Source organism: Malaya genurostris, chromosome 2, assembly GCF_030247185.1.
Source record: "Malaya genurostris strain Urasoe2022 chromosome 2, Malgen_1.1, whole genome shotgun sequence".
Lineage (NCBI taxonomy): Eukaryota > Metazoa > Arthropoda > Insecta > Diptera > Culicidae > Malaya > Malaya genurostris.
Genome location: NC_080571.1, coordinates 36,856,855 through 36,884,597, shown reverse-complemented (window position 1 = coordinate 36,884,597; position 27,743 = coordinate 36,856,855). Strand labels below are relative to the sequence as shown.

At 38.1% G+C, this 27,743-nt stretch overlaps 1 protein-coding gene across 1 annotated transcript in view; it reads left to right on the top strand.

Annotated features, from left to right (window-relative positions):
* The window catches only part of LOC131427836 (uncharacterized), a gene marked incomplete at its 5' end in the record, with an annotated part of 58,057 nt that overhangs the window by 8,637 nt on the left and 21,677 nt on the right, over positions 1–27,743 (top strand). Inside the window, 2 exons of the mRNA XM_058591378.1 lie at positions 527–706; positions 9,129–9,511. Of these exons, the coding sequence (XP_058447361.1) occupies positions 527–706; positions 9,129–9,511 (563 nt within the window). The remainder of the gene's footprint in view (positions 1–526; positions 707–9,128; positions 9,512–27,743) is intronic.

Here is a 27,743-nt window from a genome sequence, read left to right as displayed (position 1 = left end):
CCCTTCCCCTTCCCGCACCATACGCAGTTACAAGCCATGTGCGAAAAGTTCAGTTCACCCTATCGGTGAAGCCTAGGCAGCATACCAACGGCGCCCATAAGAAGTGCGTTTGTGGCCGGCTATTGTGAACTTCCCGTACCGGCAAGTTTGTGTGTGTGTGGTGCGACGAATGTTGGCACGGCGGTACCCCGTCAACTGGGCGATTGGATACGTCGTGTTAACAGTGTCGATCTGCTTTGGAAACAGTTTGCAAACAGGCAACCTGCGGGGCCAGTTTACACGGAAATCCGCGGAATTACAACTTAAGTCGTCGGACTTATGGTCAGTTTGTAGAGAGTCAGTCAGCTACTGGGGCAAACCGACTTCGTTTCCAGGGCTCTGGGGCATTCATTGCCTTGCGACACAGACCTACTGCGATTCGGGGGCAGGTGAAAAACAAACATAAAAACGCCTTCGTGATTTCTGACAGTATAGTAACAAATGATAATTTGATTGTTTTGTGTTTTTTTTTTTGGTTTCATTTCAGTGTACTAATCTTTCCACCGGTCAACAACTACCGACGGTTCCTGATTCACAAGGTAAGCGAAAGTCTTACCGGGGACCATCAGCTGGTAACATTCTCGATCGGCGTCGGTGGCGAAAGGCGCACCGTGGTCTGTTACCGTCATCAGCTGCTGCGAGACGTCAAGGCGACATCGAGCAAGAGGTGAGTTCTGGGTTGAAGTCCACTTGCCTGTAGGGATAATAACCAGAAAATCAGATAACATTAGATATAGACAATCCATTTATAGAATTAGAAACAAACACTAGACGACCTCCGATTTCTCGGTTATTTGTTCGAATTGGAGCTAAAAATAAAATCATCGGCCGACCAGGTGGCAAAATGGTGTAAACTTGAAAACGCTATAAATAGCCGTCTTTCCTTCACGCATTATTCACGTTTTAAATTTCATTGACGATTGAAATCGTACAGTTGGATGAATCAAATTTTTCACACCAATGCGTTGGCCATTCTATACTTTAATCTACGTGTTGCACCGCTTAAAAGTAAAAGGCGAAACCTAACTTTACCGTGTTACAAAATTCAATAGTTTGCCAATATTTCTATAATTCAGGTCAACGAATGCTGCTCACAGTTCGCCGGCGCCCAACTGACCGTGGCCAATTTGTGAGTCTATTCGTTTGCAGTGTCTGTCTCTGAGCTGTTTCACTTGATTTTTAGGTATTTATTCAAGCTTTTTGTTTTCTAGTAGGGGATAACTCACAGAGACAGGGAAGGAGATTTTTAGTATGCTGATTGTTTTTTTAAGAAGATAATTTTACTAGGCCAAACATTATGATTCTATCCTAACACACCGGTCAATAAATACCCGGTCTGACAGACAGATGGCGTCACTAATTAGAAATCGTTTGGTAGAGACATCCTTTAATTGACAAAAAATGTGTGTTTGAGCTGAGCTGAGCTGAGCTGAACTGAAGTAGATCGCCCGTAGTTGCACTTCGTGATTGATAGAATTAGTGGAAATGCACAAAGAACCAAGAAAATGAGCCAGGGGGAGAGGCAATACATGCCCACTCATTCCTAACCTTTCATTAAACGAATAATAGTGACACCGACTACGACCAAATGCTGTGCTACTGAGGAAAACGAAGGAATGTTAGTCCGACACTCTTTGTTTCTAGAGACCGCGGGTACCACTGTATCTGCACGAGCATCACGGGATAGAACATTTGTGTTAGTAAGGAGGGAAAGAGATCCGGATATGTTTTGGTAAACAATATGATCTCAACAAAACCTGATTTTCGATACTCAGGAGAAATATAGGTTAGAAAAATATAAAATATCTCCAAGGAACGATCTCACCAGTATCCCTTTTCTCCTGCTCACTCTGCTGTCAGCAACGCGAGATGAAACACGACTACTACTGAAAAAATAAAATAAAATAAACAATCCCGAATGAATTTGCTGCAGAGCAATTTTAGATTTTCAGCTTGAACAACACGATTGACTTGTAGATTTTTACACATGCCATAGAATGATATGATATGCGATATAACCGACAATGATATGCAGACGGCGCTTCGATCGGTTAATATCGTTGAATTTTGGGGCGGTAAATTATCAGTTTCCGCCGATTGAGCATTTTAAGTTTTGCAAATTGATACATTGTCGCAAAACTGAAATGTAGAGGCGCTGTTTGTTTAGAGATGATACTTTCAACAAGATCTGTCGAATCGGTAGGAAAATTTTTAATTACTCCACCTTTTCAACGATTCCTTATAAAAACGGGCAAATTCATTTGAAAAATCATAGTAGAAGTTGATGAAAAAGTTTTTACTCTGAGGTGGTAATGTTGATTCATTCTTAATTCATTGTGCGAGAACTAACGTTTATTTAGAATGGAGCATGAAACTTGGTTTAATACCATTTTTCAAATGCCTGGAAATAACAAATAATGTATCCAAAATAAATAGTACTCGATCGCTATACATTCTAGTACTCGAGAAATCAACATTACACTGGTTTCTGTTTGAAAAAATGTTGATCGAAAAAAACCTAAACTTACCCAATTTCACACATTTCTGAAGATTTTCCACGTTTAATCGTAGTTTACTCTAAAAAAAGGAGTAGTAATTACTTTGAAATCGATTTTCTTCTACTCCGAGTGTACTTTTATTGCTTATATCTATTTGTACTATTAAATAAACGATAAAAATGTTGCAAATTACTACTGCCGATATGAAACTTTTCGAAAGAATCCTCCTTTTCTTGGTTCATTTTTCATTGGCAGGTGTCACTACCGGTAATTCAGTTTCGCGACAATGTGCCAATCAACATTATTCAATTGACTTTCTAACGCAAAACTTAAATAAACTCCGCGCCTTCTATGTTTCATTTTATGGATCAAGAAAACGATGATGTTAGCAAATTATCACATGGAGCAATATAGGAATCGAATATTAAATATGGAAGTAGTTACTAACATAATAATTTTTCCTTAAACAACCCTACGGAATAGGTAAAACTTTTGCATTCATTCAACTTATGTATAAAAAGTAAATCTTCAATTTCTTCAATACTAAACTATATTTAGATATTATTGCTAAGTGAGGTTATATCATCAATTTTCGTAATCGAAATTTCGAAAAGGTTTAAACAACTTCTGGGTGGAATAAACGGCCAGACCAATTATTTCAGAGCGGTGTCAACAAGTATAGTCAATATTATCAATCTGTAGGTCATTCTGAAAGGAAAAAAACTTAGATTTATTCTCAAGTGGTATATTAAAAACATTGGTTGAAATTCTAATTGATAGAAATCAATGTTTTTTTTCCTAATTACAAGAGAATATTCTTTGATTATTCGAATTTCAACGACAAATAAAAATTCACTGGAGAATAAACATTCCTATGTTTTTTTATATCGTTTATTTATACCCGTCTTTAACCTGATTTTAGTCGTTCGCCGGCACATTACTATGTATTTTGACAGCTTCATTCGAAAACATCATCGTTTGTACAACAGCACCATCAACATGTCTAACTGTCATTAGAAGGCCAATAAATAGCACTCTCACTATTGAAGAATCCAACCAACTCTCCTGCGATCACTGCGCTGCTCAAGTGGCGAGCTTTGAACTAAGCGATGCTGATAATTTTCAGATTTAGCTTGAAGATTCGAAAAAAAATGCCGGGTTTTTTTTTCTTATGAATCGAATACTAACATACAAAAACGTGTGAAAATTTGGTAAAAAATCGATCATCAATGATTCAGTAACTTTTCGTGGTATGTTTGATTGATATTTATGGAGAAATCGTAAGATGAAATATCAAATTCGAAGAAGTGAGGTTCATATCTGGGACTTTCTTTGTTTTTATTGTTAGATTTTGCGATTAATTGATAAATTATGATCAAAAGTTGTATTGCTAGTCTATTTACTCATGTTTTATCTTCTAAATCAAATCTGTATGTGAACTGACAATTTCAAATTTCATCCGAGATTTTCAAGTGTATAAGACAATTATAAATCATATGTTTGATGACAACACGCGAATAATCATTTTTTACCAGTATTTATAAGGTTTTGCCATCTGCATTCGTTCACACACGTGATAGCGTTATGGTGATTCTTTTGACATATCCTATGTATTTAGAAAAAAATCTTCAATTTACTTGAGTGTGAACGAATGCAGATGGCAAAACCTTACAAATACGGGTAAAAAATGATTATTCGCGTGTTGTCATCAAACATATGATTTATAATTGTCTTACACACTTGAAAACCTCGGATGAAATTTGAAATTGTCAGTTCACACTCTGATTGGATTCTTCAATTGATTTGGAAATCTTCTGAAAAGTATCTTAAAAAAATGTCAAAATGATGAGTGTTTTGCACGAATTGAATGAAAAAAATGTTTGCAAAGTGAGTACCGCGTTTTCTTACAGCATATCGAAAACAACGTATCGATATGATGGCGAAATTACTTAAATCGTAATTCGAATTGCTTCGGTATGTGAAAGGGTGATTTTTGCTGGTATCATTTTGGCAACACGGTTTTTGATCGATCACGCGGGGAATCGTGTGTTGTGCCATTGCCAAACCTGTTCAGTTTGGTCTATAATTTTATCATGAATCGACTTAAGAGCGAACAACGCTTGCAAATCAATAAATTTTACTATCAAAATTTTTGCTCGGAAGGTCCAGCTTTATATCGAAAAGTTGCGTTTAGCGACGAAACTCATTTCTGGTTGAATGAATACGTCAACAAGCAAAATTGCCGCATCTGGAGTGAAGACCAGTCAGAAGCATTGCAATACAAGCTACCAATGCATCCCGAAAAAGTCACTGTTTGGTTTGGATTATGGGCCGGTGGCTTAATCGGGCCGTAGTTCTTCAAAGGCGACGATGAACGGAACGTTACTGTGAATGGTACATGGTACACGGTAGTACCATTTTTGCCCAAAATGGAAGAATTGGACATATCTGACATTTGGTTTCAACAAAACGGTGCCACATCCAACACGGCACGCGAAATAATGACCAAAATAAGAGCCGCCTTCGGTGAACAGTTTATCTCACGTTTTATGGCCGTCAATTGACTGCCTAGATCGTATGATTTAACACCTTTAGACTATTTTTTATGGGGACATGTTAAGGTTCATGTCTACAAGGATAAACCAGCAACAAATGAAGCACTGGAAGCCAATATTGAAGAATGTATTCGTGAAATATCGGCCGATATGTTGGAGAGTGTGTGCCAAAATTGCACCTTGCGCATGACCCATCTAAAGCGGAGCCGCGGTCAACAGTTGCATGAAATCATCTTCAAACATTAAATTATATTGATCGTTCTATCGATTCCAATAAAGATTTCATCAATTTTCTTAATTATTTTTGGTTTTTTATTTTTTTTAAATCAAATCCTATACCTCCTAAAAAATCACTCTTTATCACCATTGATGATATGCAGATAGCAGTGGATGACCGTAGGTAGTCATCAAAAGGACATAAAACCCGCTTAAATGGCCCGATTTTTCAGCCATTCTCAACGAGGTATGCCATCATTGACGATTTGGTTCCGTTCTCAGACCACAACAACAAATCGCTCGCCAAATCGTGACCTTCTTCGCGAACTTGTTGTCAAACACTAATTGCAAGGTTCTGACCGGGAGATTGCTTAAAATTGTGTTTGACGTTTGATGTTTTATCATAGATCAAAATGCAGCGCTTGTGTGGCGTCAAAACATGCTCGTACAAGAACATTGCACGCTTCTTGGACACAAAACTCTACTTCATGTACCGGTTCGTATGTTTGTATCGTTTGAAAGTTGCCCCGGTACCTCCTGTCCACACAATAGAGATGGTAAGCATTTCTTCAAACCCGACCCGTACCCGATTTAAAATTAAAAAAATTTTACCCGTATCCGACCCGAACCCGAGATGAATTTTTTTTCCATTCCCGAACCTTACCCGTACCCGTTAAAAAAAAATCTTATACCCCGAAAAAAGTCCAGAAACCTGATAAAAAACTCGAAACCCGATCAAATTTTTTTACCCAAACCCAACCCCGTCGGGTACAAATACTCGAAACCCGAAACCATCTCTACCACATATCAGATTGAAAGACGCTTTAACACTCTTTAACTTTAACCTGTTCAGCTGGCGGCCTCTAGTTCAAGTTTTTTTTGCAGATCCGCTTATTCCTTTCCACACTCAAGTCTTCCTTTCAGATTTTGAGCACTCGGAATCGGACCACTCCGGATTTTCCACGGAATTGTCGAAAGACAAACATTTGTAGGCTTTTCTGCTTGACAACCCGTGTCTATACCAACAGTTGATATTGTTGCTTCATTGGACGTTCTATTCATTCTATCCATTGGATCTATGAAACATCTAAAAGGTTGGAAATTGGGTACAGTACGGATTGAAACCGAGAGATATCGATAGACGATGTCGGAAATGTTACTGGTTAGCAATAAATCGGCTTTGAATCGGTATTACAGGGTGGTAAGTTACCGGGAAAAAGTCGGAAATCAGATTTTAACGGGAAAAAGCCGGGAATTTTAGTGCAAATCCGGGAAAAATTTACTAGTCCTAATCTTAGCAACGATTTTCAGTATCGTGATTTTCCTGATACAACAAATGAAAAGTTGGAGGCAATACTCAATTTTGTGTTTGAACTAGAAGTTCAGTACAAGTTTTGAAACATCTCATTGTCCCACACAGGTTCAATGGTGCACAATCCATTGAAAATGGGGTCAACACCCCATGTCTCAACGGTTTTCGTATGGGTTTGACAGCAATTTAAAATCAATAAGAGCTTTCTTAGTTGTCATCAATAACAGCACAATGAATGCTCATAACGAAAAATAAGGATAATGTGGATACTTCTGCTGGATTTCTATTAAATCTCGACAAATGTTGGAAAAGGTTCCAAGTAAAATTACAGTTTCTCTTTGTTTATTTTCGCTTTCAATTATTACGGCGTATTCCTGTATTTTCCAACATTTTTTTAACAGCACATCGAAAGTTGATAGTTTCAGTCGTTATCCTATGCAAAGTGTAAGGCCGAAAAAGGATGGCCGATAGGACCGTAATAATCGAAAGAAAGAGGAACTGTCATTTGCACTTAGGACCTTTTCTAGTGTTTGTCTTCAAATTTCATCAGGTAACATGTTTAATAAATTTTTTAAGAATTCTTAGGGGCCGTGGCTTTAGTTTCCAGCCAATGATACCCCTAATTGCATTAAAATTTGTCTCAGTTATGTCAAATTGTGATAATACTTGTTTTTTAATTTTGGTATTGATTTCAATAGGATTCACAAAATCGACAAAGTTGTCGACTTTAACTTTATCCACCGTTTGCAAAGAGTATTTGATTTCCTTCTTCGACAGCTGAATTTGTTTTTTTTTCTGAGTTCGTAAGAGCCTGTTCAGTGAATCTATGTTTAATTTTTTTCGAAGGTTATCAGCTATGATGAGGCTATTGAATTGGACGAAGGAGCAGTCGAAGATTGCCGATGATAGGGGATTCAAATTTAGATCATCTCATTCACTAGAGGCATAGATTGTTGTTGTTTTTCCAAAGTGACAAGCGTACATTTTAAGAAATCTAGGATTTTGTTCTCTCGCCAAACCCCAACTCTGAAAGAATATCGTATGTATATGTTAGCATCTTTGGCGATAGTGTGTTGACGTCTCGTCCTCATGTACACTTAGTGCACTGCACAACTGGCCAAATTGGCTCTGTGAGAACTTGTATGCACAAATTCAGGAGAGGCTTCAGAGGCTTATGCTTATGTCAGTTGAAAACAAATTGCTGTCTCAGTTGCAACGTCGAAACGGTTCTGATATCATACCATATAAGCAGTGCACAATCCGTAAATTTTGTCAAGAGAATGATTATTGGTAGAACACATGCAAAAAGCACTCACTATTATTGAATCTGTTTACTACAAAATATAATTTGTAATTCTCATATTATTTTCGAAGAAACATACACAGTTTCAGAAAAACGAAAGAACGGTTCAATAGAACTAATTCTTTCGGTACAACTATTCAGTTTTCAACAGTTCTTCGAAATGAACGGTTTGGCCCATCTCTAGAATACACTCCTTATTAGAATAAATTTTGAGAAGGACTGATTTTCCAGATAGCCTTAAAAAGATTGATTCAGTGGTAGTCTTGCAAAATATTGAATAGTTCGAAAAATAATTATTTTAATTTTAATTGGAAGACTTTAAATTTATGTTTTCATCATTAGGCTTTAAAATAACTGATGATATTTCTGGAGAACCTCAAAACACCACCAATAATTGAATATAAAGTGAAAGTTGCGCTCAAGAGCATTATTGGAAAAAGCAAGAAGTTCAAATAAAATGCATTGATTTTTCAAGAAAATTGCAAGAATTTTTATGCTTCATTCCTTCGTGAAATGCAGAACTGATCACTTCCATCACCGTTGGCCAGATATGTTTCTTGTTTTGATCCTATTGTTACATCGAAGTTACTGTCGAAGTGAACGACAAAATTAAGATGGAATACATTGTGCTGGATGGTTATTACTGTTATTTCAGAAGATGGACGTTTGGATAAACTGTGGATGATATTTTTAATCGTAGTTCCAAGGAGATACCCTAAAAATACTTATTTCTCAACTCTCGATGTTTTTTGGTCATGGGATTCCTACTTGAAGCTTGAATGAGAGAAATATTTAAAAAAAATACTGAACATAGGCTATTTGGGCCTGTTATCAAAACCGGGAGAACCGAGAAAAAACCGGGAAATTGAAATTGCTAATTCACTTGCCATCCTGGTATTATCACTGGAGACGAAAATTGGATTTATTGAAACAGTTATGAATAGCAAAAAAACTACTCCAAGCGACGTCAAAGCGAAATCGTGAGATCACGAAATGTTAGATAGTATCTAACAGAATTAAAAACAGCTTGAATAAAAAATCAAACACGAAACCGTAGTTTTTCCTCACAACGCTCGACCTTAATCACAAAAGTTTTTGACTGAGAAGGGTTAAAAAAAATTCTACCTCGCCCGTCCTTGAGTTCTACTGCTGATAAAGTTTACTTACACGAGCAATTTAATAATTTTTTTCCCTTATTTTTTCAGTTTCGAGGAATCGACCGACGGAACACCGTTAAGTTGGCGAAGTACAACCGTTGGCCCAACGAGTGTTACGACTCTTACGACTTCCAACACCGTCAGTGGCAGCGACGCATTAGTAGTTAGCAACTCCCCGCACTGCAGTTCAGTCCAGAACAGTTGCTGTTCAAGTGTTGCCAGTAACAATAGCAATTTTAATTGTACATCGACCACAAAAAGTGTCGCTTCTGGTGGTGGAAACGTTGGCAAGAAACGCACGAAGCGTGATTCGGCCGCCAATGCCGGTGACGGTACTACGATGGGGGTGGACGCAGCTGCCTTCACTCATGGTCACAATCATCAAACGAACAGCTTGTTTTCGGTCAACAGCGAGTATGGAACACTGAAAAGTAAGTAAAGTTTTAGTTCAATATTAAACATTCCTGTCCCTGTTGAACACATCAAACTACTCAAGCCGAACAGAGAATTCGTGTGTCTAACAGCGATAGAATCAGCATCAATCTGGGCCAAATCCCAGTCAACCATGCATGTGCCGCTTACGTCACTTGCGGTATTGCCCAATGGAGTTGAGCAGCCGAGAGTAAAAGTGCAGCTTCTATTTGGCAACTGCAACGTTTAGTTATCACGCTCGGCACATAACCGAAGCCAGTCAGCTGAATCCACCAACAACACGCGAAACTCACAAGACCGGCTTTCCCGGCTAGTAGTCACACTGCTGTCCACGGTACTGTACCAATCACGAATACCGACCGGCTGGAAGACCAGGGGGAGATCGGTGGTTGCTTGGTTGGTTGGTGATGCAAAATACGAATTCTTCTTTCTCTTCGCTTACCCTGGTCCCCAGTAGTAGATCTCCGCACAAGATTACCAAGTGACGGGTAGGACGGGTTCGTATTCAGCCGCATAGGCATGCACGTTGCAATTAATCTGTCTGTAATCGGAGGGTACAGCTGCAAATGCGATGACGATGAGTTCGTCAGGACTATTCGAATGCGCTGGTTCTCTAGTATATTGTATTATTAAGAGTTTGAATTACATACAAGGTTGATGCATTTTCCATGTTGGACCCTGTTTAAGTTAGCAGCCAACCGCGCCTAGCTGGAACTACTTCGATTTTGAGACCGATTGAAAGGATCATTTCGCTTTCTTCGTGTCCGGCATTCTACCATTTCATTTGGTAATTAAGAAACTCAACAAACTATTCTCAAAATACTACACTTGAAAAAACATAAATTCCATAAAATTTTACCTTCCAGCTAGGCGTACCTTCGGTTTCACAGATAAACGGGTTACTTAAGCGCCGCTCTCGACTGCTCTTATCTGCTTTGGATCTCACCTCTTGGCACTACTGGCCTCGTTTCGCACCGCTGCCGTAGGCAATCATGGCAGCCGGGTGTGAATTCTGTTTTTGCAAAGTTCTTCTTTGATGGTGTTCATTATGTCACTAATTGAAACCGGCGTTAAGTTGCTGCAATTTCGGAGTTGTGTTTACATTTCGTTAATTTCCAAGGGCCTTCTTGTTTTTTTGTTGAACTTCCAATGAAAACATTTGATGGCTGCCCCAGCTTACTGGGATAGCTTGCACCTCATGACGATAAACAAATACGCGTATAAATGCAACTACACCACCAATAACAGGTTGATTGACGTTCCGTTGCGCCCCATAAAATGGTTAGATAGGTATTATTACTAGCTTGGGTGCTTTCGCAGGTTCGATATTATTGTTTTTACATTTCTCCCATAGTTGCACCGTGCCGTACGTAATTGGACCCATTATTGGGCAACCAGAGCAACATATATGCATTGTAAACGTCGAATAATGAGAACCCGCGAAACAGTATAAACTTGTTCATATAGTCCCCTGTAGAGCAGTGGGCTCCGCCAGTTGTAGGGTAACCGAAGCTGTTTATTGCACCAGCTATACCGATTGCGTTACGGTGAAGTGTTCGATTGTGAAGTAGTTTAGAGCCTGATTGTGACTGTGGCAAGTAGAAGTGTGAAAAGTAAATTGACGAGTTAGGTTATGCATCGGTTAATGGTTGTGCAGTTCAATATATGAAAGCAATATAAACAATGTTTTAGTTACCAACATCAGGAGTTATTGAGGTTTCGCTGGCACCGGTGAGATGTGGGTAGATTGTACCATGCAATAAATAGGGGCCAATAAAATTAGCATACAATTGGGTTAGAGACTGCATATGTTTAAACAGTTGTTTATATTATTGTCGTAAAAAGCACAAACCAATTCAAATAATTTAAATTGAATTTAGTTTTTTTTCGTTTTCGACCCGTAAGTGCATAACCGTTCATGTTGAACTGCTATGCAACTTATCAGTGCAACATAATCCACTAATCAGACATGAAGCGAAAACGAAAACGAAAATCTTGTTGAACGAATCTTCAACGAATCAATGTCTTTACCTACACACTAAACTTCATTCGGTATTTTTTTCCATCTTTTGACGAGCTTAGAACAGCCGATCTAACGACGATAGTGAGTCACATTTCAAAACGATTGAATTTTTATCCCTTTTTGAATTTCTCTGACCGAGGGTGAAAAGGTAGTTTACTAACGCGAGCTCTAGGTGAGTAAGCCACAAATACTTATAAATAAATACCTCCCCGACGGGGTCCCGAATCCCGGTCTCCCGTGTGACAGGCGGGGATACTTACCACTATACTATCGAGGACTTGATTAGAAGGATTGCATTTATTTTTTTATCAAGATTTAATAATAAAAACCTATTTTAATCCATCTAGTGGTGTTATGATGCCTCTCGCGTATTATTTGTTATCTTCTATATATTACAGCAGGATTCATTGAAATACTACAAATTTAAAAAGTTTAGAAAACGGCTTAGAAGATTTCATCATTTATTTCATCCCGGCTTTAACCATTTTGGTCGTTCACCGGGTTAGGTTTCATTCGTATAATACTCCTACATTTGAATATAAATGTGTAAACATCGATTCAATCATAACACATGGATCAATAAGTCCCGAGACTAACAATGGAAACAACATTTTTTTTGCAATTTTTTTCATTCATCAACATAATCACCTTTTAGGGTGATACAATGGTCCCAACGTTTTTCCAATTTTTCAATACCATGTTTATAAAAAAAATTATCTTTCGCTTCAAAATAAGCTTCAGTTTCAGCGATGACCTCCTCATTTGAGCTAAATCTTTTTCCCCGGAGCATTTTTTTAAGATCAGCAAAGAGCCAGTAGTCACTGGGGGCTAAATCTGGCGAGTATGGGGGTTGGAGAAGCAGATCAAAGCCCAATTCGTTCAATTTAAACTGCTTTCTGAATCATCGACTCGTTGCTGTTTTTGTTCCATCGAAAGCAATCGCGGCACCCACTTGGAAAAAACATTTTCATGCTCAATTTTTCATGAAGGATAGTTAATACACTTCCATATGATATCTGTGTAATCTCAGCAATCTCACGGAGCTTCACTTTACGATCTTTCATTATAATTTTTGTCACTTCACTCACATTTTCCGGTGTAACGGCTTCCACAGGTCTACCCGAGCGTTCCGCGTCATTTGTGTCGGTACGACCACGTTTAAACTCGGCGAACCACCGACAAATCGTTGCTTTTGATGGACAAGAGTCCGGATAACATTTTTCAAACCATTGTTTCGCTTGCACGGTTGCATTAAAAAACAATGTTTTATCTAAACACTGAACTCGGTTTTTTCCATTTTTTAAACAAACTACAAAATGACTTTACTCCAACCTCGATAACTCAGCTGTTTCTGGTCGGATTGACTTAAAATTTTGACCCGTTTCAAACAAAGGATAGTACTCTAGAAAGACGTGGTTACTGGTTTACTACGAGCGCCATCTCTGCTTTAGTCTCGATACTTATTGATCCATGTGTTATATGGGGTACTCTTTTACAAATCGAATTTTGAGATTTTAAATCTCATCAATCTTTTTTGTAGCATATTCTTATGAATTAAGTTTGAACTTTGATCAGGATTTTCGATAACAAAAAATTTCTTCGTAGTTATAATTATTTATAGTTTAAATTAATTTTGATATGCAAAAATACCTTGTCTTCGAAATATATTATCTCCAGTTCTACTGATCGGAACAATTTCATTTTCCTACACAACATTCTTCAGCTAAAAAGTGCATATTTGCTTTAGGCCATGGTTATGCATAGCGCACTCAATTTTTTTTCGTTGGGAATACCAATGTAAAAATATTGTTTAAGCAGTTGAATTATTAATATAATTTGTTTAAAAAGTACGGGTGTGTAATGTCAGAGACATAACTGGATGTCGTGAATACAAATAAAACTGACACACTTTCTTTATACTTCCGAATTCGAATTGGTAGTTGATTTATTGTGTGAATTGTGCAACTTTCCCCTTTTTCACTACTAGAATTTCAAACGATGCGCCTAGACTAAATTACAGATTAGTTACATCAATCATTCTGAAACGCAATTAAATATAATGAAATAACTAGATAGTTCTTTTTAATAAAAATGGGCCGTATAGAGTACAGTAAAGCAAAATTTCGCATAATTCTTTTAAAGAGTATTATTATGATTCTAAAAAGAACCGAATAGAATTCTAGAATAAGGAACTGGACCTGAGTTCAAGAACTAAATTTAGAACCAAGAACAGAAGTTCTGCTTTCATTGACGACTGCTCCACCTGACGAGTGAAGTCCAAATGAGAGCACGACCTGAGCGTTTGACGTTTGGCACCACGCTAAAGGTCTGCTCTCATTATTGACGACCGCTGCTCCCGACAATTGAAGTCGAAATGAAAGCTCGACCTAAGCGTTTGAGGCTTTATACCACGCAAAAAGTCTGCTTTCATTGCCGACTGCTCCACCTGACGACTGAAGTCCAGATAAGAGTTGCGACCTGAGCGTTTGAGGTTTTTAACCACGCAGAAGATGCACTTTCTGAAGCTGCTGGTCCCGCGACGTCTGCTTGCATCCAACGCACAAGAAGAAATGATCGAATTTCGCATTTTGCATAAATATCTGTTTATTAATCTTATTTTTGTGTATTACATCAACATTTTACAGTACAAGTGTTTTGACCCTTTGGCCTTTCATCTTTGTTGTTCATACGATTCGTTATTAATAATAGGTGTTTTAGTTACTCTTGTTTTACATACTAATGTTTAATCATAATATTTATTTTAATTATTTATAAAATGTCTACCTACTTATAACTATCCCTAACCTAATACGTACAAATTTTGAATTATTTGTATTTCAGAGATTGAGCACCTCTCTTCAAATTTCGTGCAGTATTGTTCGAATTTTTGTTCTAGTATATCCAGTGAGGCCATCTCATGTACTTCACTAGTCCTTGTCCAAGGGGGTAGATTTAGAATCATCTTTAAGATCTTACTTTGAATGCGTTGAAGCCTAAGTTTGTGTGTTCGTGCACAGCCCCGCCAAACAGGGACTGCGTATTCAATTGCGGGGTAGATGATTTGTTTATAGACAGCCATCTGATTCTTCAGGCATAGTTTAGATGTTCTACAAATCAGCGGATACAGAGACCTAATGAGTATGCTGCATTTTTGAACGATTTTGTCAACATGTGACCTGAATATCAGATGTCTGTCAAAGGTGAGTCCTAGATAGATAACTTCATCGGACCATTGAATGACCTCATCACCGAATCGTATTCTGCATTCGTCTGATGGAACAAGTTTTGGAGATCTTGAATGTGGAAACAAGATGACCTGAGTTTTTGCTGCATTGATCACAATTTTCCAGCTTGTAAAATATTCTGTTAAAGCGTCCAGACCTGTCTGTAGTTTATTTTTCAGAGCATTAATGACACGACCTTTGTAAAGAATGGCAGTATCATCAGCAAATTGTGACAGAACACCACCACCTGGAAGAGGTGGGATGTCTGATGTGAAAATGTTGTATAGAATGGGACCTAGGATACTTCCCTGGGGTACACCAGCAGGAATAGTAAATCTTTCTGAAAGTGTATTATTCAGAGAAACCTGGAATGCTCTATCTGCAAGATAATTTTTGATAATTTTAATAAGATACATGGGAAAATTATACCGATGCAGTTTGAACACCAGTCCATCGTGCCACACATTATCGAATGCCTTTTCAATATCCAATATTGCCATGGCAGTCGTTTTGGACACTGATTTGTTTTGCTGGATGACGTTGTTAACCCTTGTGAGCTGGTGGATGGTGGATCTTCCTTTCCGGAACCCAAACTGTTCTTCCAGAAATATATCCTGTTCATCTGCAAAAGCAAGAATTCGCCTTTGTATTGACTTTTCAAACAGCTTGGATAGGGCAGAGAGTAAGCTGATGGGCCGATAGCTCTTGGAAAAGGAAGGATCTTTCCCCGGTTTCAAAACTGGGATAACTTTAGCTAACTTCCACATTGAAGGGAAGTAACCAAGCTCCCAGCACCTGTTAAAAAGTTTAGCTAAGAAGACAAATGAGCGAATACTCAAATGTTTCAGCTCAATGTTGAATGTGTTGTCGAAACCGGGGGCCTTCATATTTTTGGATTTTTTCACAAAAGCCATCAGCTCATTCGCAGTGACTCTACTTTCCTCAGGAACTAAGCTGTCTGATTGGTCAACCTCAGCTACGCTATCAGCAACGGCTCTTTCATATGGACTAACAATGTTGAGTCCTAAATTGTGAGAACACACAAACTGCTGGCCTAGCGCATTTGCCTTCTCTACTGGTGTGATTAAAGGTATTCCTTCAGCTGCGTCCTGGGGTGACATCAGAGGAGGAATAGGCTTCGGTTTTTTCTTAAGCACCTTCGTTAAGGACCAGAAGGGCTTTGAATGTGGGAGAATTTCTCGAAGCTTTTGCTGGAAGTTCCTGTTGCGAAGCTCAGATATCCTTTCCTGGATTATCCTAGTTAAGTTGTTATAAGTAGTCTTCCTATCTAGGATGCCAGTTCGTTGATACTGCCTCCGGTAGATATTCCGAAGTCGGATGAGTTTCTTGGTGACACTGTCGATTTGAAGAGAGGAACTCGGCATATGTTGTACTGGAACCGTCCTATCACGAGCGACTGTGATTGAATGCTGGAAGGAAGATAGGGCCGCATCGATTTCCATCGGGGAATCTAGTGGAACATTGATATTAATAAGTTGGTCGGCGATTTGTTGAAATTGGACCCAATCGGTGCGATAATAGTTCCTCCGTGGTTGAATAGGCACTGTTTCTGGTGAAGATCCCAACGTCAATATTACTGGAAAGTGGTCAGAAGAGAGCTCGTAGAAGACAACCGGAGAGCTGTCTATGGCGATGTTGCTGATGAATATATCCAAAATGGAATGAACTCCCGATCTGGAAAGTCGCGTTGGTTGATCCGGAGCGAAGATGTTGTATTGTCCAGCTTCGTAATCTTCGGCAAGTACGAATCCGTTTCGATTCTGTCTTCTGTTTCCCCACAGCTCATGCCGTGCGTTCAGGTCCCCAGCAATGATGAATTTGTTCTGTCGTCGAGTGAGCATAGCCAGATCTCGCTTCAATGATGCACACGTACCATCTCGAAGATTGGTTTGTTTGGGGCAGTACGCTGCGATGATGATGATGGGTCCCATCGTCGTTGTAATCTCAATTCCGATGGCTTCTATGAGTTGCAATTTAAAGGCTGACAGAAGCCTGTGCTGAATGGATCGTTTAATGGCAATGGCAACTCCCCCTCCTCTGGTAGTTGCCCTGTCGAGCCTGTGAATCCTGTAATTGGAAATAAAAATAGAAATTTCAGGTTTAAGATGAGTTTCAGTTAAAATAGCAATATCGGCATTCTTCTCTTGAAGAAAGTCGGACAATTCAGCAGTTTTGCTCCTGAGTGAGCAAGCATTCCAATTTACTATAACCAATTCATTATATTGCATATTCGATGATGAATTTGCCTAAGGCGTTGATTTGCTCTAACCGCGTTCTGCAGTTTCGTAGTTTTGTTGTCATTGTTTCAAAAATGACGATCAGTTGTTCAGCAGAGAATAAATCACCAGAGTCATCCTTTGCTTGTGGTTGATTATTGCCCCATCCAGGAGGGATTCTTGAGGAAGATTCTTTTTGAGATCCAGCGGCTGAAGTCTTTGGATTGCTGCGAGGAAGTGGCGGCAAATTCGGAATATCCCTCTTCGGTGGGAGCCGTGGGAAATTAACTTCATCCTTCTGTGGAACATTCTTGCGCGTTGATTGTTTGCGGGACGCCTGTTGTCGAATTTTTGTGAACTCAGCACGTTTGGGACACGATTTGCTAGTAGATGGATGGTCGCCATCACAGTTCACACATTTTACAGCGATGTCATCTAGTAGGCAATCGTTGGTATTGTGTGGTTCGGCACATTTCCCGCACCGACTTTTCATGTGGCAATTCCTCGCTCCATGGCCGTAGTTCAAACAGTTCGTGCACTGTGTGACATCCCGATGTACCGGTTTATACTTTTGCCATTCGATGATTATGTGAAATAACGATTTAATCGTTTTCAGTTGACTCATGGTGATGGAGCCCTTCTCCAGATGAATCAGGTACAGTTGATCTCTAAACTTTTTGTCCGTATTATGGCGCTTCATTTTAAATACCATCAAAGGCTTTAGTCCAGCCTCCGACAGTGCCTGCTTTAGTTCGGCTTCCATCATGTCGGGTAGTCCTCGAAGTACAACCTTCATAGGTTTGTTGGCGGCAATATCGTGTGTGAAGTATTCCGCTTTTGTCTGCTTCAGATAGCATTCCACTCCTTTGTAGTGGTTCAAAGCCGGAACAGTTATTTTGTAGCCTTCAGTACATAAACGGATTGTTGCCTGTAGTCCTTTGCTGATCAGTGTGTTGAAATCCGAGCGTAGAGTTGGTGGGAAGCCCTTCAGGTAGAAAGGCGGCATTTTTTCCTTCTTCTGCAGTTCCTCTTCGACATCTACTGGCAGATCAGCATATTGGTTTTTACTCAGCAAACGGTCGTTTACCTGTACATCACTTGGCTTCAGACGCTTAGCATCCTTTGGATCCTTCTCGGATCTATGGCGGTTTTTACCCATAGCTTGGGTAGGTAGACAACTGCGAATAAAAAATAAAACAAAATCGAAATTAGTCGTAATAGGTTATTCGTCTATCCACATCGAGTGTTAGATGACGAATAAGATCGAATTTCGACCACGGTTCCCCTTTTATACGCAGTCAGTTGAAGATATGTGCCTGACTACCTCAAAATCGTCGTCCTTGCGCGAAAAAGTCAAGCAAAAGAAAAGAGTTTTCCGCGTTGTTTTCAAAATTTGGGAAATCCTAATATTTGAGTTGTTTGTGGTTATCTCACACTGTTCAAAATATTATCCTAAATTCCTGATCATATTTTTGATGAAATGGTGAAAGAATTATGTTGCTGCCTTTAATACAAGTCGAGATATTCACGATTGAGTTCTGTCCATTCTTCCATATGGCTATTTTGAAAAGGCACCCTATAGTAAAGTAAGTCGTATTCACGACAAAAGTACGGGTGTGTATTATCCGAGACAAAATTGGATGTCGCGAATACGAATAAAACTGACACGATTTCTTTATACTTTCGAATTCGAATTAATAGTTGATCGATTTGGTGAATTGTGAAACTTTCCCCCTTTTTACTACTAGAATTTTAAACGATTTTTGACGACGATTATCTCAGTTCGAATTTGCATATTTCATTGAAAGAAACTATCAAGATGCATTGAAAGAAACTATCAAGATAGATGTACAAGATTCATTCCTGCCTTTTAGAAGGACCATTCTCTACGATATTTAGCACAGTTCGGAACATTTTTCTCGAACGATTTTCGCACAGCGAAAAGTGCACGAAGCAAATCAAATTATTTTGGTTTTTCACTAAACTGATTGTTTTTTCACCTTCGATTTGCAAAGAAGTAATCTTAATAATTTTTTAGATATCATTTAGAGCCATTAGGACGGCTGATTTCATATAATGTTGTCCACTTTTCGTTTTTCGTTTTATTTGTCTCCTATGCAAACGACCAGTAGCGTGGTTACTTTTATTTGCACTTGTTCGGTACGAAGTTTTAACTGCGAATGGTTCACCAAACTAATTATTTTAACATCATATTTGCATATTTCAAATGTTGAATAATTCTTATAGCTCTTTTGTACAGCCCTTAGATGGGCCGATATTTTTTTACTAAAATGTGACTGCGTTTTTCTAGAGAGAAAAGTGTTCTTATTTACTATCCATCGAGGATTAGAGACGGTTGATTTACAAATCGCATCTTCGGCCATTTTTTCTTCGTCGTTGTTGCTGCTGTTTTTCTTGTTGTTAGTGATATCGATGGTATCCTTTGCGGCATTTCTACCTACTTAGTACAGCTTGGAATGTAAAAATCAGTGTATCTTGTATCGGGTTTGCCTTGTTTCAATGTTTGCAATGGTTACAATTGAAGCTTCAGTAGATGAAGACGTAGATGAAGTAACCCAAAGACGCGTAAAAATAGCTTTATTTAATTACATACGCATCACACAGATGCCATTTCGGATACCAGAAAAGAAATTTCGCTACACTTTGTTTTCGACGGAAAGAATCTCTCCGCACAGAAAAAACAATGACAATTTAAACGACATGTAAATCAATAGTGTGATTAAAATGACATAAGTTGAATCGAAAATTTGATTTAAACCCATAATCGATGTAAAATTAAATTCTATTGCATAGATTTTCCAATGAATAAGACTGTATATTAAAAAAAACGCTTATAAATGTAAAGTAATTTTCCATTCAATTACCTGCTCTAAATATGTGCATGAAAATTGATGTAAATTCACATAATATTTTAACCTGTGCGTACTGCAACATGTTCCTTCGAATGTAATTATGAGTGACCTTCTGGGAATGTGTCATGTACTCGATTTTTTAGTTTATTAAACAGATTAGATTTGTTCAAAAAAGCTTGTCAATTTATATCTAAATAGCGACCAAAGTGACGATTTTTCCAGTAAAAATATCACAGAATCTCATTCTTATTCATTAAGTTTATGTGATAAATTGATTTCTTCCATTTTGTAGCGTTTTTTTAGCCATCAGTAAGTAAGTTTTTTGGCCATCAACTAACAAGGTATAAAGGTATAAAAAATCTAATAGTTTCCGGATCATTTTTTTCGATTCCGTACTTTTTTGCATTGTCTCGAAACTGTCGGAACATAGCCGATTAGTTTTTCAAAGTTTGCCCTCCTACTCGTCAGTGCGTAACAGTTTGTTTTGAACTGCTATGCCACTTAGCAGTTCAATGTAATCAGTTCAACATAAGCCAACATAAGTTGAGCGAGAATTCGAAACATATGATATTATCTCTACTTTGGGTGAACTGTCTTTTGTATTTTATTCCTCTCGAACAACAATAAAATAATTTCAACAGTTTTGAGACCTGTACTTTTTCTACAATTCTGAACTTTTTCTACGTCGTCACGTAACTTCCGGCACATAGCCGATTTTTTTTAAGTTTCGTCTCCGACTCATCAGTGCAAAGCAAAGCCTTGGTATTACATTCCTGTAGTGAAATTTAACCTTCTGTTTCAACAAACTTCGCAGCCGATTCAGAGTGTACAGAACCATTGCATGGCTGGTGCTACTATTCTACTGACACTACGAATCCTTCCAAGTCGGGACTCGAACATACGACAACTGGTTTCTAAGACCATCAGTACATAACAGTTTATTTCAGGCTGCTATTCCACTTAGCAGTACAACAGTGTAAACAGTTCAACCAACATAAGTTAAGAGAGAGTGCGAAACTTGAGATATTATCTGTACTTTGGACTAACTGTCTTTTGTCTTGTGACTCTTTTGGAAATGTACAAACTAAAAAGCATAACTAAAGAACATGTTTCGATTTCGGGACTTTGAATTTGCCGCTTTCGTCCGAAAGGGAATGACTGTTATCAGGACTTGTGTGCCAGATGACTTTTGTCTAAGTTGACTTTATTCTAGGTAGTGTGAATTACTCACGATTTTGTGCGTCATCCTTGCACAGACAACAAATCATCTACGCTTTGTTCATACGTTTATCTGTAATACTATTAAACAGCTTATTTGCGGTTTTTTTGTTTGTGAAACCAGAATAGACGTTGCACTTCGGTGCAAAATAAGTGAGATGCAAATAGCATTTACTTTACGTCTGCTTAGCGTATTATGTTGATCCGCGATGTGGCATTAGCAGTCCTACATAGTCTGCTAATGCACTGATGAACTGAAGGCGAAACGTAAAACAACTAGCTCATTTGTAGTTTTATTGTTTACATAAAACTAGTTTAATAAAGGGTGATTTTTAATAGGCACAGAAAACAAAAAAAATGAGAAAATTGATAAAAACATTATTGGAATCGATGTAACGATCAATTATATTCAATGTTTGAAGATGATTTAATGCAAATGCTGGCCATGACTCTGCTTTAGATGGCTCACGGGCAAGGTCCAATTTTGGCTCACCCATTATCCACACCAAACAGTGACTTTTTTGGGATGCATTGGTAGCTCTTGCTTGCTTTTGCTTGTTGATGTATCCATTCAACCAGAAATGAGCTTCGTTGCTGAACACAATTTTTCGAAAAAAGTGGATCTTCCTCTAAATTTGCCGCCGCTCATTAATGATCGAATTATAGGCCAAACTGAACAAGTTTGACAATGACACAAGACACGATTCACGCGTGATCTGTCAAATACAGTGTTGCCCAAAAGATACCAGCAAAAAAAGACACAATTTATATGAGAAAATGTTCATTATGCCATTAGGTGGATGCGAATAGTTTTTTTTAGTACAATTCACTATTGCATATGTTATACAGAGTGTGCTTAGTAATTCGTATATTAATCATCTTCATCAGAATGAATTTGTTGTCATTGTTTCTAACGAATATGTCCGTATGCTGTTCAGAAGGAGAAAACACGGAAAGCCCTCTTCTGGAGGTTCATGTGACACAAATGTTAATGTTCGAGTAACTAGATGTAAGGTACAATATAACCTACCATGTCCGACCGACACGAAATAATGTCAAAAAATTCCATTCTGTTTGTTTGATGCACATCGTATGATCTCCACAATGCACCCAGCAGAAGAAAAGCTTTGTATACAGACAAAACATTGCCCTCTCCTGTAGTCGTCGCTTTATGCGAAATCGAACGCGCCGCTTCAGTCATGCGCCCGCACAGTAATGTTCTTTTCGTGCTGATTTCGACATCACCGCTGACACTCACACTACCGGGGGGCTTGGGGTGCGATGTACGTACGCATCTATACAGAGAAAACCTTGTGCCGATTCATCGAATTCTATCGTACTGGTTCGTAGAACGTATAATATTTACGCTGCTTGCTTGCTTACTTGCCTCTGCGAACGTGCCGTGTGCCGTACGAATAGCGGTAACATTGGTGGGGAGTGGAATTGCGGTTTCGGTACGTTCGTGAAGCGGAGCAACCAGCCGTTGTTGCTTTTGTGTCTGTTTTTTCCTCGCACGTCGCCGATTGCTTCGTTTAGTCAGCGAGTGCAAGTTGATCGGTTCGGATTCAAAGCGATTGTTCTTGTTAGAGCATTCACTGTGCGGGATTGTGACATTTGATTTTTATCAGACAAGTTTTTTTTGCACGGGAATTTATGTTTATTTTGGATATTGTGTATTTGAAGGTGTGCTTGTAATTTTTTTCTTTCGTTACTATTGATATTTAGGTGGTTCTAATGGTTCTTTTGAAGAATGTAATTTTTTTCTATATTGAAAATTATGTTTAGGATCCGGTGCTTTTTCAGGATAAAAAGTTCATTCAGATAGTGGAAAATTCTATTACATTCATGAAAAGATTATAGTAAAATAATATTTGCAGGAAATACGTATTGTCTTACTGCACGAAAATCGGTTCTTACGGCGTAGTGTTAGTGGAAAGAATAATCTGTGTGTGCTACAAATGAAAAAAATATTTTCAACTTCTATGTAGTTAGGTGTACTATTTCAGTGTGTTCGTTCCTCACGTCGTTCTACGAGTTCTCAATTTTCAAGCGTATTTCAACATATAGTCTATCAATTTCTTAGTGTTTCTCAGCATACGGTGCAGCTAATTATTCAATTTCTGTTGGCGGAAAGTTATACAAACTAACAGTGAAGGAATAGCAATTACATCAACGGAGACGGTTGCGGAAAAGCAGTAAAATCGCGAATAAATTTCCCTTTCAATGAAAGGAAAACAATAACAAACGCTACTAAGCACCGGCAAACTATTACTTTGTGCACATACATAGTATACACCTCGAAGTCCGGATCGGCTTGGCGCATCGCCGTGGTTACACCAGCAGCAGTGGCTCGAGAATTTGAATAACGAATCAAAAGTGAGGCACAGTCTATCGGCGGAACAACACCAGAAGCAATTTAACCTAGCCGGTGCGCGCGCCTTGGTCGGTTTGGTTACCTACATACCGTCACATTCAAGCGGAATTCCATATTTCGGAAAACCACGGTTAGGGGACCACTTAGTCACGGTAGTAACTTCTGCCTTGGGTGGTAACTGCTGCGAGTGCTGTTGTCACGTAGATAAGGTTCCAGGTGCAAGTGCCTTCCTTAGTCAGGTAATTAATACATTTTCTACGGTGTGGTGGGTTGAGCTAATGCTAAGCAATATCAAATCACATAATTTGTATATCAGTCCTGATTGTTCCATAGAACATTTCAATAAAATTGAGATGTTTATTGTTGAAATACTTATAATCAATCTTAGTCTTCAATAGCGACACGGAACTGTCCGTGAACGCAATACCACTATAATATTAGTTGTTTTTTTCTGAACTCGGTTAAAATCTGGTATAACAGAATGAATATTGTAAGAATGTTCTTTCAGCAAATTGGAAATTACACAGAAATAAATTTGTGAAATTCTATTTCACATTATTTTACAATCAGTAAGCTTCAAAATGTTGCTTGAGTTGATAGTTCAAAGCATAAGTCTCTGATATTACCGGTAGTCATATGCTAAGGCCCCAACTAGGGAGATTAAGGATTAAGGGACAGTTTGTTCCTGGTTCGTCTCGTCGTCCATTGCCGTATTATTGCAAGTGGATTCCGAGATTCTCTTCTCACTGTTGTTAGTAGTCTTGTGTTCATTGCTAGTTGCTGTAGGAACATCTCCGTCGACATGTAGAATTTTTGGCCAGGATGCTGAAATCCTTTTGACGTAGGTTTCATTGTCGATGAGCAGGCATCCTTGGTACTTCGTCAAAATCATCTGGTACCCTTTCCAAGCTAGAGTTTTGGTGACGAAATTTTGCTTCAACGTTCTGTTTGGTTGCTTGCTGGCTCGATAAAAACGCTATCCTGCTCGCAAACGAATTCTTCGAACGGTACTGCGAGCAGTAGCAGTAGTTCCTCATCCCAACTGGCCAGAGCTTCAGTTAGCCATAGAGAACGGTTCGCTGACAGTACTGACATGTGTTTGCTGGTTTTCGTAGGTTATCTACAAATCACACCAACTGCGCACTGCTATTGTCATATTCTTAACGTACCTCATCTTTTCAAAGCACTAACAGGGTGGCAAGTGACCGGGAAAACCGGGAAAAAGTCGGGAACTTCGTTTCACCGGGAAAAAGTCGGGAATTTTAGTGCAAATTCAGGAAAAAAATTACTAGTCCTAATCTTAGTAAAGATTTTCAGCATCATGATTTTCCTGATTAAAGAAATGAAAAGTTGGAGACAATACTCAATTTTGTGTTTGAGTGAGAAGTTCAATAAAAGTTTTGAAACATCGTATTGTCCCACACAGGTTTTATGGTACATAATCCATTGGAGATGGGGCCAAAATCCCATGTTTCGTTCAACAATTTTTGTAAGGGTTTGGCAGCATTAAAACTTTCTTAGTTGTTATCAACAACAGCACATCGAATGGATGCTTTTACTGGATTTCTGTTAAATTTCAGAATAAGTTTGCAAAATATAATTGCAAAAGAAATATCAGGTAACATGTTTAATAAAATTATGAAAAATTCTTAGGAGCCTAAGAGGGTTAATAATTGTCCTAATTTCATCATGATGTCTCAGTAATGGCATCTTGAGACAATACTTGTGTTGTAATCTTGATCAGTGCTGTAAAACTTCATTCAATTCAATTGAAACTGAATGTGGAACACATTGACGATCTCTCTAATGCAGTAAACTTCACTCTCTAACACACACAATGTTTGCTGACGGCCCGAACGGGCAGCATTCAATTCATCACTCGTTTCTCTTCAATCGAGGCTCAGTTTAACCCCCGTCAGTTGATCTTTTGAAATGACAAAATATCTCTTTCAATAGTGTGAGAGCGGCCTTCAAATGAGGTTCATGTAATCATTCGAATTGGTTCAAGATAATAGATGAAAGACAAACCAGATAGCTGAAATATCAATTACAGAATACACATAAATTAATTGTTTCCTCCTTTAGTTTTCATTTTTAATACTTTACTCCATTTATAATTCTATTCGTTCGAATTTGCTTACTACCAAGAGCGAAGGCATTGAAGCAGGTAGACTACTTGGCACTCGAAACTGAGCAAGCAAAACTTCAAATGACTAGGTACGATTAATCAACTGACGATGAATTCCGGGAGTTTCACTTGAAAATGGCAGCAAAAGTCAAATGAATTAGTAGGGATATGCTGACTGTCAGCGGCCATAAATTTCATTTTCATCTTATATTAGTCGATTGAAAATGAAATTTTACCGCACTGATCTTGATATTAATTTCAATAGGATTCACAAAATAACAAAATCTGTCGACTTTGACCTTGTCCACCGTTTGCAATGAGTATTTGATTTCCTTCTTTGAGAGCTGAAATTGGTTTCTGAGAGTTTGTGAAAAACCTTAGAAAGGTGTAGAAGATGGTTTGATTTCTTCAGTGAATGTTTAATGTTTAATTTATATTAAAGATGGATTTCATAGTAGGATCACAAGAATGCATGTGTTGATGTCGACGAAGAATCAAACTTAGATCATCTCAGTCACTAGAGGCATAGATTATTGTTGTTTTTCCAAAGCGACAAGAGTCCATTTCAAGAATTTTAGAAGGATTTTGTTCTGTTTCACTTAAATTCAATTTTGAAAGAATATCGTATATGTTGTTAGATGGAATCGGGAGGAGAATTATTTCTGGTTCATTTTTAACCTTAGGCATACTTTTTTTAAACTATACTAGGCTAATATAGTATTGGAATACACTAGAGATGGGCAATCCGTTCACGAACAGTTCAACAAGTTATATCTCCTCGAAAAGTGAGTGAATTTTTAGTTCTTTATTTAAAAATGATAATTCTCTATATAGAAATGAAAGTAATCGAATTTTTTGAGGATGTATACAAGTTAGTTGCGTTTTACAGAATGTTTGCTGGTCCGAGGAATCGGGTAGATGTTACACACATTCGTGATAACGTATGAAAAGAGAATGATTGTTGGTAGAAATACATGCAAAAAGTACTCCCTATCAGTGCGGTAAAATTTCATTTTCAATTGAATAATATAAGATGAAAATGAAATTTATGGCCGCCGACCGTCAGCATATTCCTACTAATGCATTTGACTTTTGCTGCCATTTTCAAGTGAAGCTCCCAGAATTCATCGTCAGTTGAATAATCGTACCTAGTCATATGATGATTTCCTGGTCAGTGCCAAGTAGTCTTGCTGCTTCATTGGCTTCGCTGTTGGTAGTGAGCAAGTGCGAATGAATAGAATTATAAATGGAGTAAAGCATTAAAAATGAAAACTGAAGGAGGAAACCATTAATTTATGTGTATTCTGTAATTGATATTTCAGCTATCGAATTTGTCTTTCTTCTATTCTGCCCATACTTGCATATCAGTCCCATATGCAAAATCGGCATGTCGAGAAAAAGACGATTAAAATTTTATTTTCGAATTTTTTTATTTATTGTGCTACCTAATGCTAAATTATGGTATTATTACATGAAATTAATAATCGGTAATACACCTTTGCTATTCCAATATTGCAACAAATGAAATTATTGAAATTTACACTGAATGGGACTGATATCCGGGTATTTCACATATGGGACAGACATGAGTTGATATTTTTTTCACATTTTACTGAACAAACCCTCAACTTTTATTGCAATTTCTGGGAAAAAATTGAGGATAGTTTGCATTCCTCAAGCTAACCCAATATTGGCGAAAATCGTTATGGGACTGACATGCGGGTATGGGCAGTATTGTCTTGAACCAATTCTAATGTTTACATAAACCTCAACTGATCAACTGACGGTGGTGAAACTGAGCTTCGATTGGAAATGTGAAGAGTGAAGAACTGAATGCTGCTCGTTAGGTACGCCAGGGAACGTTGTGTGTGTCAGAGTGTGAAGTTTACTGCAGTAGGGTGATCGTCAATGTGTTCCACATTCAGTTTCAATTGAATTGAATGAAGTTTTACTGCACTGCTCGCTATTATTGAATCTGTAATCTGTATCTCTCATATTATTTTCGAAGAAACATACAAAGTTTCAGAAGAACGAAATCTAAAAGGTTATAACCGGGATAAAACAAATTATATATAAAATAGAAGAACGAAAGAACGGTTCAACAGAACTAATTCTTTCGGTAGAACTATCAAGTTTTGAGTGATTCTTTGTAAT